Genomic DNA, 12,770 nt, shown 5'->3' on the forward strand with positions numbered 1-12,770 from the left:
GGTGAACATCTGGCGAGCAAACTGAACTGTAGCTCAGGTATTAACCACATTCCAGCATCTTGACCTGCCACCTTCACGCTCTGAGCTACCTGTCTGTGTAACAGCTGTTACTGTAAACACACTATAGCTGTAGATATGATGGGATTTGTGTTGTTATTAGTTGTTTTTATTCTGCTGGCGGCACAGCCTGAGGATGCTGACAGGCCATCCTCCACAGCTACTGCCTACATTGACGGGAATTATTGTTTGAATTCTTCTGAGAGGACGATCATTAAAAAGGATCTTTAACTTTATATTTTAATGTGAAACGCCTGTGCTTTTTTGCTGATGTTTTATATCTGTACTTATACTGTACACGAGAGCATGTGGCATTTATTTTTTTCTTATAGCTCATAGTACTTTGGACACGCGGTTCCCAAAGTGGGTGTGGGGGTTTAAGGGCAGGCAATGGCTCAAGATGTATTTAAATTTGCTTCTGTTTTTATTACTGAACAATTCTTGTTAACAAAACATGCATAATAAAATGGATTTAATGTAGAAATCATATAGATTGAAGTTTGTGCTGATGCTCTGAGAGTAAGTAACGACGCCTTCATATTTCTGAGGCTGAATCCAGAGCTGTTTTCTCTTTGAAGGTGGAATCTAAAAACCTTACCTGGGACCCTAGTACAGAATATAATTTATCGTACAAATTTGGTGTTTAAGACGCATCTAAAAAGTGGGCTGCAACCTCTGTACTGGTGCGACTAATATACCAGAATAAATTGCTGAGAGATAATGTTTTGTGTTACGGTATTTTACCAAGACGATGGCGCTATAATCTAGCTAAAGCATCTTCACGGACATGCGCCGTCACGATAGCCAGTGCCGCTGCCATCCTCACAACAATAGCAAACTATCAAAAGTCAGAGTATCAGTGTTAATCCTTTGCAAATATTTAATCGAATAACACAAACATCTCGAAAAACGTGCTATAAATAAACCACAAAAGTGACATGCTGTCATTTACAGATAAACGTATTTGTGGTTCCCGTCACCTCCATGTTTGCTTTGTTAACATTAAGTGGGGGGGAGGGGTGGACAATCTTGTTTGTGTACACCTCCAGCTGGCTATGAACTCTGGGTAACTACCCTAAGGAAAGTCCAAAATTTGGCATTGAAAAGTCCGCATTAGAGCCCTCACGCACTTACCGGGAACGCGCCTCAAAGGAGTCTGTGAGTATTGAGATTGAGATTTAGCCAATCACTATTACCGTAGGCTGAGCTCAACTACCGCACCAGTAGCTAGCAGGATTGCAAACTCGACATGGTGAAAACAGATGGTAGGCTGTAATTTGTGTGTTTTTAATTAGAGAAAAAAATATATATATATATATTGTAGCATGTATGATGGAATAAACAACAAAAAAGCTGAAAGGCTGAGTCATCTAATGGTCCCTTTATTTCTGACTCTAAGCATTTGTGACTGCACAGAACATGCCCTCTCTCTCCGTCCCACACACACCAATAAGCATCCACACACACCTGCTGTAACCTGAGGGTGCTTACCTTCCGCCCCCTGGGGGAAATTGCTCGTTCATAATCAAAGCGACAAACAAATGGCCCTCGACTTGGCACACCATTTTTGGAGCGACTCAAGCAAAACAAACAGCAGTGAAAGAGAGACAAAGAGGGAGGATGTCGGAGCAAATCAAAGGTGAAAGCATCTGCAGCACACTGGCTTAGGGATGCACAAGTGATCGCACAAAAACACACCGTCTCTGCTGTCAGCCTCTGTGGGGTCTCCAGCACAATATGAATTATTGGTGTGCGCTGAAAAGAAACATTACGTTTAAAAACCTGACACTGAAGCCAAGTGAACAGGAGAACTGGGGCTGTGCGGCCAATTCAACACTCAGTCACACTCAACTGCAGATGGTCATTGTCCCAGGTTTTCTAATCTGTGACGAGCATGATAATCAGACTGATTTTCATCTGTGTTTGATTTCATTATATAGTCCATCTTATAGAAGGCTCCTATTAGCTGTTTTCTGTTAAGGAGCAGTAGTTATTTTGCCCAAACTAACCAGCACTGATCATTTCCTACTGACATCCTTTTATTAAAGAAGTGTGTAATAATCAACAACAAAAACGGTTTGACAATAGGAGCCATACTTATCACCATTTTCATTTAAATTTCTTTCACATGTTGCACGTTAAGATGATGTGCCCTGAACAGTTGTGATTTGATCATGGAATGTGGGAAATAGCTCGAGATATGCTGGGGGAAAAACAGACTGCTGGGTGGCAATTTAGGTCTCAAACCTGCCAAATATGTGACAACGTAAGTACAATTTCTCAAATGATGATTCGGGCCACGTTACAGAAAAAAAAATTGGTGGAATAACAATATCCTAAAACTACAACTTCTCTTACGACTTTATTCTCTTATATTAAGACTTTTTCTCATAAAATAATGTAATAATAAAAATATGAAGTATAAATAATATATTATATTATAATAATATTATAAAATAATAATGTTGTTATATTACAACAGTTTTTTCTCTTCCGACGTTAACTTTATTCTCTAATATTACGACTATTTTCATGAAATATAACGTAATTTTTCTTGTAATATTACGACTATTCTGGTTATATTATGACTTTATTCTTGTAATATAACAACTTTTTTCTGTTTGTAAATTTAAAAAAGTCGTAATATGACAAGAATAAAGTCGTAATGTTACGACTTTTTTCCTCATAAAATAATGAATTTTTTCTCGTTATATTACGACTTTATTCTTGTTATATAGTTTTTTTTTTTTCTCTTACATTATTCTAGCAAAATTACGACTTTATTCTGTAATATTACGACTTTTTTCTTGAAATACAAAGACATTTTTCTTGCAATATTACGACTATTCTCGTAACATTACGTCTTTACTATTGTAATGGGCCCTATTATGACTTTCCTATCTTAAGATTTTTTTCTCGTAGTATTTCAATTTTATTCTTGTAAGATTACGACTTTCCTCTCTTACAACTTTATTCTCGTAAAAATTGTACTTTATTCTCATAATATTACAAATTTCTTCTCTGAATTCAGACTTTATTCTTGTAAAATTACGGCTTTATTCTCGTCATATTTCGACTTTCTTTTAGTTATCTCTGATTTTTTTCGTACATCAGCAAAATCCAAAATGGGTACTCTGAAAGGTTTAACCCTTGGCCCTATTTAACATATTTTAGGAACTAAATGACAAATAGTTTTGGAATTGCTTGAGTAGATTGACAGCTACAAGCCTGACAGTAATGGCTGCAACGTAATCCTTGGGGGTAAATGGGACCATGAAGTACACTCACTAGAACCGTAGCTTTCTGACAACATTATGGAAAGAATCCTACAAAAATAGAACTTTTTAGTAAAGAGAAAGTTTTAAATGTTTAACCAAAAATAGCACTTTTATCACTCTTTATCTGGCATCTGTTGGAACTGAACTATTTCTAACACCACAGTCATACAATAACACAAAGAAAGCAGCAACTCCATGTTCAGCAAGGTAAAATGAAAGCTTTTACCAACCGAGTCTGGTTGCTCTGAAAAGAGCAGCTGTTTATGTTGCTGCCTTTACAGTTCCTTTCATGGCTGCCCTTCTGAATTGGTGCAATTTCAAACTTTTTTGTTCCTAAAGTAATTTAGAGCCCACGTTCAAAAACATAAGAATTCTCCTTTCTAAGGAATACTCGCTGATTTAAGTCGACAGCAAACATATGGAGAGAGTCTGTAGCGTGAGGGTGATGGAGCAGTTTGAGTCGTGTTATGTCGGGAGCTGAGTTCAAGTTGAGGTTAGGATTAGGCATTGAGTGGTGAAAGTCAAAGTTTAAGTTGAGGGTCAGAATATTTACATGATTGGTAGCAGGTATGGTTCAACATTGTTGTGTGTGGATGTGTGTGTGTGGGGCTTTTTTTCTTCTAGTCGCATTGGCTCCAAATTTTATATGTGCACACTACTTGTAACTCTCACAAGGTAATTAAGTGGAATTTAAAGACGCTCTGTTTCAACAGGTTGAAAAGGAAAAAATCAAAGACATTGATATCATTAAAAATTATGTTAGTGACAAAGTTGATACCACGAATAATTATAGCTTTTCATGGTGCTGTTTTTATTTTTAATTGATATGTAAATGAAAGAAACTAATCAAACACTATGAAACCATGTCTGACTCTAAATAAACACATTAACATTGGTGCAAATACTCACTCAAAGCAAGTTAATGAAATATCCACACACAAGCAAGCACACACACACACACACACACACACACATACACACACACACAGTGTCCTCTCTGTATCTGCTTTCTAGCCTCGCCTGCAGGATTTATTGATGCAGCAATTTTCACTCAGTCTCCACGGTGTGTTGGTCCTACAAGCCATTTAGGATATTGTAGCGCTGCAGTGGTTAGAACAGGCACAGTCAGGGGAAAACACACACACACACACACACACACACACAGGCACACAGACTGCATCCACACAAAAATGTGTCCAAAACGCAAAGCCAGTCAAATCCTGTGTATCTAAACTCCATCAAATTAACCCAGCATTTCAAACAAACTCTTTGTTGTTAAAATATGATGTTCATTCCTTACATAACTTTTGTATTATTCAGTTGGATCACCTAATGACGGCAGGGGCAGTGGGGGTATTGATTCATACTGCAGTAACATGATGGTGTACTCACAGCTGACACTGGTCTCCCTTGATGCCCTTGGTGGTGCAGAAGCACTTCCCTGTGTTGACGTGGCACACGTTGGCGTGGCTGTTGCACTTGCATGCTGCAAAGACAAGACAAAGAGTGATGTGTTCAGATTTTATATCAGATATTTACAGAATATCCTGGTGGTGCAAGGAAAGTATTTCTTAAAGACAACTTGTGCAACTACCACCGAGTTATCTTTAACATGAGGGTGGGAGGAGGCAACAGAAGAAACATGAAGTAGTGTGTGGGTGGGTGGAGCAGAGAGGGAATGTATTGAAAGAGGTTAAGGAAGAAGAGATGGGGCGGGGGAGGGGGGTGATAATGAGACGAAGGAAAGCAAGGTGACAAAGATAGAAAAGGACAAAACACTAATTTTTCAGAGAAAGCAACTGAGTCATTCCCACTCTCACTGAGGTGTTTCTGAATGTTTTCTCTTGCCTCCCGGTTCTGGGGAAACACTGACCTTATTGACCTTTACCTAACAAGCATCATTACTTCCTCTTTGTGATGAATTTCCTTTAAAAATGAGTCCCTGGCAACGTAAGGTCACCACTGAACACGCACTTCAAGTCTTTCTTGTATTAATATTGACAAAGTGGATGTATGTCCAATTATCACGCTCTTTTAACGCTGTTTTTTGGTCTCTAAAACCCTATGGCCCAGTGATGAAAGCCTTTGCATTTGCAGTATATAGTACTATTATGGTGGGTGGCACTGGTTGGTCTGCCAGAGAGGGTCTTTTCCGGTCTCTGCAAGTGTTGCGAGTAAACAGTAATCTACTATGGCTGAACAAACAAAGAAAAGGTCGATGACTACAGATACAACTTCATAAATAAGTGAAAATCAGAAGAAAAAGGAACAAACTTGACGCTCAGGTGAAGGCAAACAGTCTAGAAAGGAAAGCGACCGTCAGCGAGGAAAATCAACCGTTACAACCGTAACAAAGCAAGTCAACCGTAGACGTCTGGGTATCTAGGACATATAGTTGCCCGCAATTGCTTTTTATCACCATAAGGTGCCGCCAAGTAGATCGAAACTGAGAACTTCGAAATAAATACTTTAAAGTCAAAAAGGTGGGCATGTGCAGAAAGAACACATCCAAAAGATAACCAGGTTTGAAGTTTACACTGTATGATTTGCACAACTTTTATGATCAGTCTAAGAACAGATTTGGACTTCCCCTTTGAGCAGGTCAAACATTTGATCTGTTTGGGCCTGTTTCTTCTCATTTAAATGATCATACAGATAATTTTTATTTCGTTTGGGCTCATTGTTAACGCAGCCATTAGGCTTAAAGTCACTAGAGAATTTACTGTTTTACTTTGTAGCCCTGTCAGTCCTGCGTTTGTTTGCTAGTGTTTCCTGTTTTATTTTGTAGTTCTTGCCCCTTGTATGTCAAGTCTTGTTTTACTTCCTTCCTTTGTTCCGTTTCCCGCCTTTCAGAATGTGTGCCCTGCCCTCATTGTGTTCACCTGTGTTAATTAGTCTCACCTGTCCCTGATTAGCCTGTGTGTATTTAGTCTCTGTGTTCCTACCCTTATGTGCCAGTTCATTGAGTCTATGTCCGTGACCTGTGGTCCTTTCCCCTGTGAATTTGTTCCTCGTTTTTCTACACTGGATTATCCGCGCCTGCCACTGATTTCCTCGTAGCTCCTCGTATTCCTTTGGATTATGTGCTCCCTGGATTTGTTTGTAACTTTTTTGCTCTGCCTTTTAATTTTCCTTTTTTTTTGTCTTTTGTTAATTAAATCATATATCCAAGTCTGCATCTTGGTCCTCACCTTTTTGGTTTAACCTCAAACAGTGACACTATCTGCTTTAAGAGCAATCCTGATGGCAGATTGACTATTTCTAACTGCAATTGGTTAGATGAACACTAACATAATCAATGTGTTACTATTGTGGAGTGTAAGAAGAATCGAGACACTGAGGGCTTCCTGTTTTCCAGTATTGTATCAAGATGGCTGAGAAGTCAAAGCCACAATAACACAAGAATAAAATACAGATTACAAACAGTTGCATGATGACCAGGGAAATAAATGTCTCGTTTAGATATCGGTAGCGCATCATGGAAGGAAAATAAGCTCATATGGTTTTCAACAACAGATTTGAGATGTAATCACGAAACATTTACCGGTGATTAACTTTGGCCGAAGAAAGAAATCCTCCTCTGGAAAACTTTAAAGTGCAAAAGGTAACATCCTGGATGAGTTCGTCTGCTCTCCATTAAAGCAAGCAAGACGGGAGGCTTTTTATAGGGACTCTAATCTTTTGCATCACTTCTTATGTAAAAGCAGAGCATGATGTAGTCGGATGATTCACATGGAGCCCGGCCTGTAATTTACACACTAAATCACTTCTGCACAGAGTGACTAATGGCAGAGGCAAACAAGAACGTTCTCTATACCCTTGTGTTAAGATGTGTGTGTGTTGACGTACACTCTCTTTCCTGTGTCCCTCTCCAGCTGAATTGACTTTGTGCTTTGTTTTTATTCTTTCCAATTGGCACAGAGACAGGCCCTGTAATAAAACAGTGGTGCGCTCAGGTCAAGGTAAAGCCAAGGCGCCGACAGATAATGAGAGGAAAACAACCTCTTCTATCCGCTCTCCTCCTCTGCAGGGGAAGAGGGTCTGAGCCGATCGCTTACACTCAACAAAAACGAGGTGGGAGACATAATCGCTGCTTTAAATATTCACTTTTTTAAACACACACACACTGAGCGGCGGGAAAATAAAGTTGAATGTCAGCGGGCTGAAAGTCAAATTGACGTTCTTGGACTTGTAAAATAGAGACACTGACGGAGGCGGCAACAATAACAACGTGCGATTTCAATCTATTACAGTGAATTACATTGACCTGTCACATCGACAGTAAACCTGAAGTGTAAGGGTTTGGGAGATAACTGAGCCGTATCAAAAAGTGGCTCTTAGACTCGATAATAGACAAATCACAGGTGTGTTAGCGCGGGCTGGGGTCACCCTGCTGCTCATACAATATTGATTTAGTAAAAAGTCAACAAAGGACACAGCTAGGAGAAGTGTGCGTTCATGCACTCACACAGATTTAGCCAATGGCACTCGAGGACAGCCGATAACAGTCAGAAAGGGGGAAAAAAAAGGTTTAAGGCACATAAGTCCATTCACTATCTGTAATCCAAAGAAAGCGTTTAATTAGGACACATGGAAAGACAGACTGACAGACTTATTTACAGGAAACGTTAAATCATTTCAGATCTCACTGTAAATTCTGTCGTGAGGAGCCGTATTTACTTTTCTCCCATCTTCAAACAAACATGAAACTGCTGTAATCCCCTCAGCAGTAAACACATCCTGCTTCCAGCAGAGCAGTGTCAGTGCAGACTCTGCACGCTCTGATCAGTGTGGGGAAGTTTAGCTATAAAGATACTCTAACATTTAGTCTGTAGTTATGTACTACGACTTATTAACTGCTTAAAAATGATGCTTGAATGGATGCAACAAAGCCACAGTTATATAAATAACCAGATAAAGAGTGGCACCACAGGTCTGGTTACGACAGATACTAAAGGACAGACGTGTGTGTAACAGTTAGCTCAGAGTTTCTGATAAGCGCCAGCTGTCGGCCCGATGGTTGGACATTAAAACATGTCAGGCTGTTTACTTTCTTACTGCTTTGAGTCACATCACCTCTGATTTTAGACTTTGCTCCTTTTTACAATATCTTTAAAGAGGGGGTATTATGCTAATTTCAAGCTTCATATTTCACTCAGTTATACCTGTAGAATAGCTTAGCATAATTTATAGTTAAAAACTCTCAAACATCCTCTGCCTGAAACGACTCAGTCAGCTCTGTCCCTTTAAGAAACCCCGCCCCTACAAGCCCACTTTCTTCTGATTGGTCAGCTCTCTGAAGCTGTGATGTCACTAAGTGCAGCTTGTAGAAAAAAACTGTCTGGCGTTCTCAGCAGCCTGCAGACTGAGCTGAGCATCCTGGGGATTACTCCAACATACTTTTACCTACAGATTTGAAACTTCACCCACGTTAAGTCTGGACATCCAACATTGTAACATTGTATATATGTCTTAAAATGTGAAACAGCATAATACCCCCTCTTTAAATTGCATGTATAATATCTTCGGTCATGCTAAATTTTTCATCTATAATTCCTTGGATGTCCAAGGTGTTCTCATCCCCCGGTTATGTTATAAGAACACCTTGACAAGCCCCTGCTCTTCCTGAGCAGGTTCTCTGAGCGCCTCACATATCCCTAGATAGGTTAACATTGGAGTTAGTTAAAGGCTATTTGCAACGCTAAAGGGTTCCTTGTGCATCTGAATGAGATGCAGAGGAGTGAGTGAACTACATGTGTTATTTATGAATAAAAGTGCATTAGTTTTTGTAGGCATACTGTAAGTACAAGCAGTGATTGAGAAAAACAGAACCACATGAAATATTTTAGTCTTCAAACTTCTGGAAGACCAACGAGCTAAGCTGAAGTTAGCGGCAGCTTGGCGGTTTTATTCAGTGTTTTTACAGGTAATTTGCTCCCTGTAAGAACATTTTGAACGATGAACACTGAAGGAATAACCTTTAAACAAGCTGAGCTAAACTAGCAGCAGTTCGGTGCATAGCCCCCCTATGACGTGCTGTGAAGACCAAAGAGCATCAGACCAATAATTAACCTGAATTGTATTGGTTTTAATTATCTTAATGCACTAGTGGAGAACATCCAGAGCTATTATTTGTTCTACTGTGGACCATATATAAAAAAAAACGTAGAGATCATTGTACCAAAAAGAAATGGTCAGGCACAAAAGTTCAGATATAAAGTCACAATATAATGAGGCTCTAGGAGGCAACATAAGTTGTCAAGCATGATCTCAGCAGAGATGTGACCTGATCATTAACATAAGATCCTTCAAGTTCCAAAAGAGCTCTCAAATCATGTGAATATGAATTAAATGTGATCAAACTTATGAAATTGTTCTCTGTACATCTAAATGACCATTTGTTGCTGTGTTTTCACCATGATCTTCACGGTAAAACCCTTCACCTCGTAGACACAATCCCTGCCATCTTTCAGCTTTTAAATTCTGTGCAAAAGCCGCTGTTCAAACAGTAAAGTAGGCCTGCAGGCTGCTCCAGGATGTTACAGACATCAAGTTTAGTGAGAGGAGTTTCATCTGCGCTGCAGCGTGCTGTCACTGTTCCAAGTGTACAATAATCAAAGTAAATCTATTTCAGTTGAATCTACTGAGGCTGCTGGGACATTTCTGCATGAGATACATGACAGCTACATGACTGGAAGCTTGTAGGATGCCTCAGACAAAGATCTGTGCAACAAAGATGTGCTTTACACAAACTGGTTTAAGGTGGTTAATGCTGGCTGCCTGCAGGTTTAAAAGAAAGGTGTTAGCTTAGCCTATCCACTGTCCTTTAACTGTCAAAGGCATGAAAGGAAAAAATACATATAATATAATAAACTGCCAAAAACAGTATGAAATAACTTGATTTCTTTAACTTACAGCTTTGTTTATGCTCCCTCTCTTCACCCGCTCTCAAGCCCTTTTTACAGTCTCAGCGGAAGCTCCGCCGTCATGCAGCCTTTGCCATTTTACATTGGACCTAGCAATGCTGGCGTAAAGCTGCCCCAGTTTTTTACACAGCGTTCCGGCGTTGTGGAAGCAAACGTGCGTGAGGTGTTAACAAACAAAAACACACACATGGCGCTGTTCCGTCCTGCCAGCTCCGCGGTTTACACAGACGCCGTTTCGCCTCTGTCACTTCCTCCGATGCCGGCTCAGAGGCGGAACGACTTCGCCACATCTTTCCTCATTCAGCCCTCCAAGCTACGCTCTAGAACAGGGGTCTCCAACCCTACTCCTGGAGAGCTACCTTCCTGCATGTTTTAGGTTTCTCTGCACTCCAACACACCTGATTTGAATGATCTGCTCGTTATCAACCAACTGCAGCGTCTCAGGGGATTGGTAACGAGCAAAACATTCGAATCAGGTGTGTTAGAGTGCGGAGAAACCTAAAACATGCAGGGAGGTAGCTCTCCAGGAGCAGGGTTAGAGACCCCTGCTCTGGAACCATCATGGTTTATATTACCAATGTCGTTTGAAGAAACCAAAACATTTCATTCGGTAATATATTTATAGATGTTTGATTATTAGGAGAAAAACAACATTTGATGACATGAGTCATTTAGTCTGACAAATTGTTAAGATGATGAGCGTCATCATCAAACAGCTGCAGGAAGAATTTCTTCATTCTTCCAGTAAGACTTGTTTAGATTATATTAGAATGACACACAGATTTAACTCTCAATCATCTCATCTGACAAAAGAGAATAATTTCCTCGTCATAAAAAAACTTTTGCTTTAATATAGGTATGTCTTCTTTAAGGATCAAACATGTCAGTGGCTGTCAGCGTACAATAAATCCTTTCATTCATTCAGTCAGGCTTTCTTATTAAACATGAATATCTTAAAGAAATAAAATCTCTTGACTCATCCAAACTGTCTGCAGACACATAATATCCAAGTGCCCAGAGGAGATGAAGTCAATTCTTTGAGAGAGAGAGGGTAGAGAGAGAGAGAGGGAGCAGCTGGGGGTGAAGGGTGCAGGAAGCGGGGGAATCGTAAAGAAGAGAGTGAATAAAACGCACATCACACACCGCACTTGCTGACAACACAGAAATAAGCAGCAATAAAAAGAAACCTGATCTCTTAGCAAAAAAGGCTGATTTGATATAAATCATATTTCCCTCGACTTGTGCAAGCCCCCTGAAGAGAGGACAATTTCTCACCCCACTGCCTCTGCGTGTACACACACAACACAACAGACGCCTGTTTGAACGAGTGTGTAGATGGGAACAGGGCCGTCCTCTCGTGTGTGTGCGTGTGTGTGTTTGTTTTCTATCTGTGTGAGTCAGAAAGAGACAGGTAGAGACGGGGGAATAAGTCAGTGAGAAACCATTAGAGAATAATCCAGAAGCTTTTATCTGTTTCTACAGTCGGCTCTGTTTTATTCTCAAAGGGTCCACAGTTATAAAACTCAAGATTACTTAATAGGCCTGTTTTTTATGTGCAATTGGACCCAGTGAACCCAGAACCACACCGTATCTGAGTCCTCCTCAGCTGCTGCTAAAGATCCTCATCCTCAAAGATGTCAACAGATTCTCAAGTTCAGTTAAACAGGGGGCGGCTTAAGAATCTTGCTGTGTTAAATACTTGATTCTGATTGGTTAATTAACGACATTCCGAGGTCTGCTATTTCTCGACAACAGACCGTTGCTATGAAGAACAGACTGGTGCGAGGGATGCGGCTCTAGTTACACAATGCAGGGGACTAACTGTTATCATATCAATCCGCTGAAAGAAGTCTGGTAAAATTGACAACGGTCTGTTTACAGAGGGAAGAAAAGAAGAGACAAAACAGCGGAGAGAAAGCAATTAAGGTTAAAAGAGGCAAAAACTGAAGGCTACGACAGAGAAAACGACAAAACTGAAGACGGCACATGAAGAAAACAATCAGAACACAGTTTGGGATAGAGCTGTGTTTAAAGACGGTGAATGGAAAAGAAAATGTCAACAGTCATTCACAGGGCTGACACAGACACAGACAACAATTCACCTACAGGCAATTTTAAAGTGATGAACCTATGAACCTAACAAGCATGTCTTTGAAGTGTGCGAGGAAGCCGGAGTACCCGGAGGGAACCCACGCACGCACTGGGAGAACATGCAAACTCCACACAGAAAGTGTGAACCGGGATTCGAACCAGGATCCTTCAACTTTGAGGTGACACCACCGCGCAGCCAGCAGACAGACAGGTGAAAATTTAAAAAATACACCATCAGCCTAACACCTGACAAGATTTAAGGTACGCCACTGACACCACAGTCTCAAACCTCAGTCTAACTAATCTCAAACTAACTCCCGTAACATTTGAACAACAGGACCAGATATGGTTTTCAACATGGTGACATGGAGCATGGCTCAGTTTATGGCATTAAAAGATGAATTTCCGAAAATGGGAA

At 40.2% G+C, this 12,770-nt stretch overlaps 1 protein-coding gene across 1 annotated transcript in view; it reads right to left on the reverse strand.

Moving 5' to 3' along the window:
- atrnl1a (attractin-like 1a) overlaps positions 1 to 12,770 on the reverse strand; it is a 312,150-nt gene that overhangs the window by 182,007 nt on the left and 117,373 nt on the right. Inside the window, exon 21 of the mRNA XM_069659074.1 lies at positions 4,728 to 4,821. Within this exon, the coding sequence (XP_069515175.1) occupies positions 4,728 to 4,821 (94 nt within the window). The remainder of the gene's footprint in view (positions 1 to 4,727; positions 4,822 to 12,770) is intronic.

This window comes from Semicossyphus pulcher, unplaced genomic scaffold (assembly GCF_022749685.1).
Source record: "Semicossyphus pulcher isolate SPU_LCO1_2020_fin unplaced genomic scaffold, fSemPul1.0.p SCAF_12, whole genome shotgun sequence".
In the NCBI taxonomy this organism is placed as follows: domain Eukaryota; kingdom Metazoa; phylum Chordata; class Actinopteri; order Labriformes; family Labridae; genus Semicossyphus; species Semicossyphus pulcher.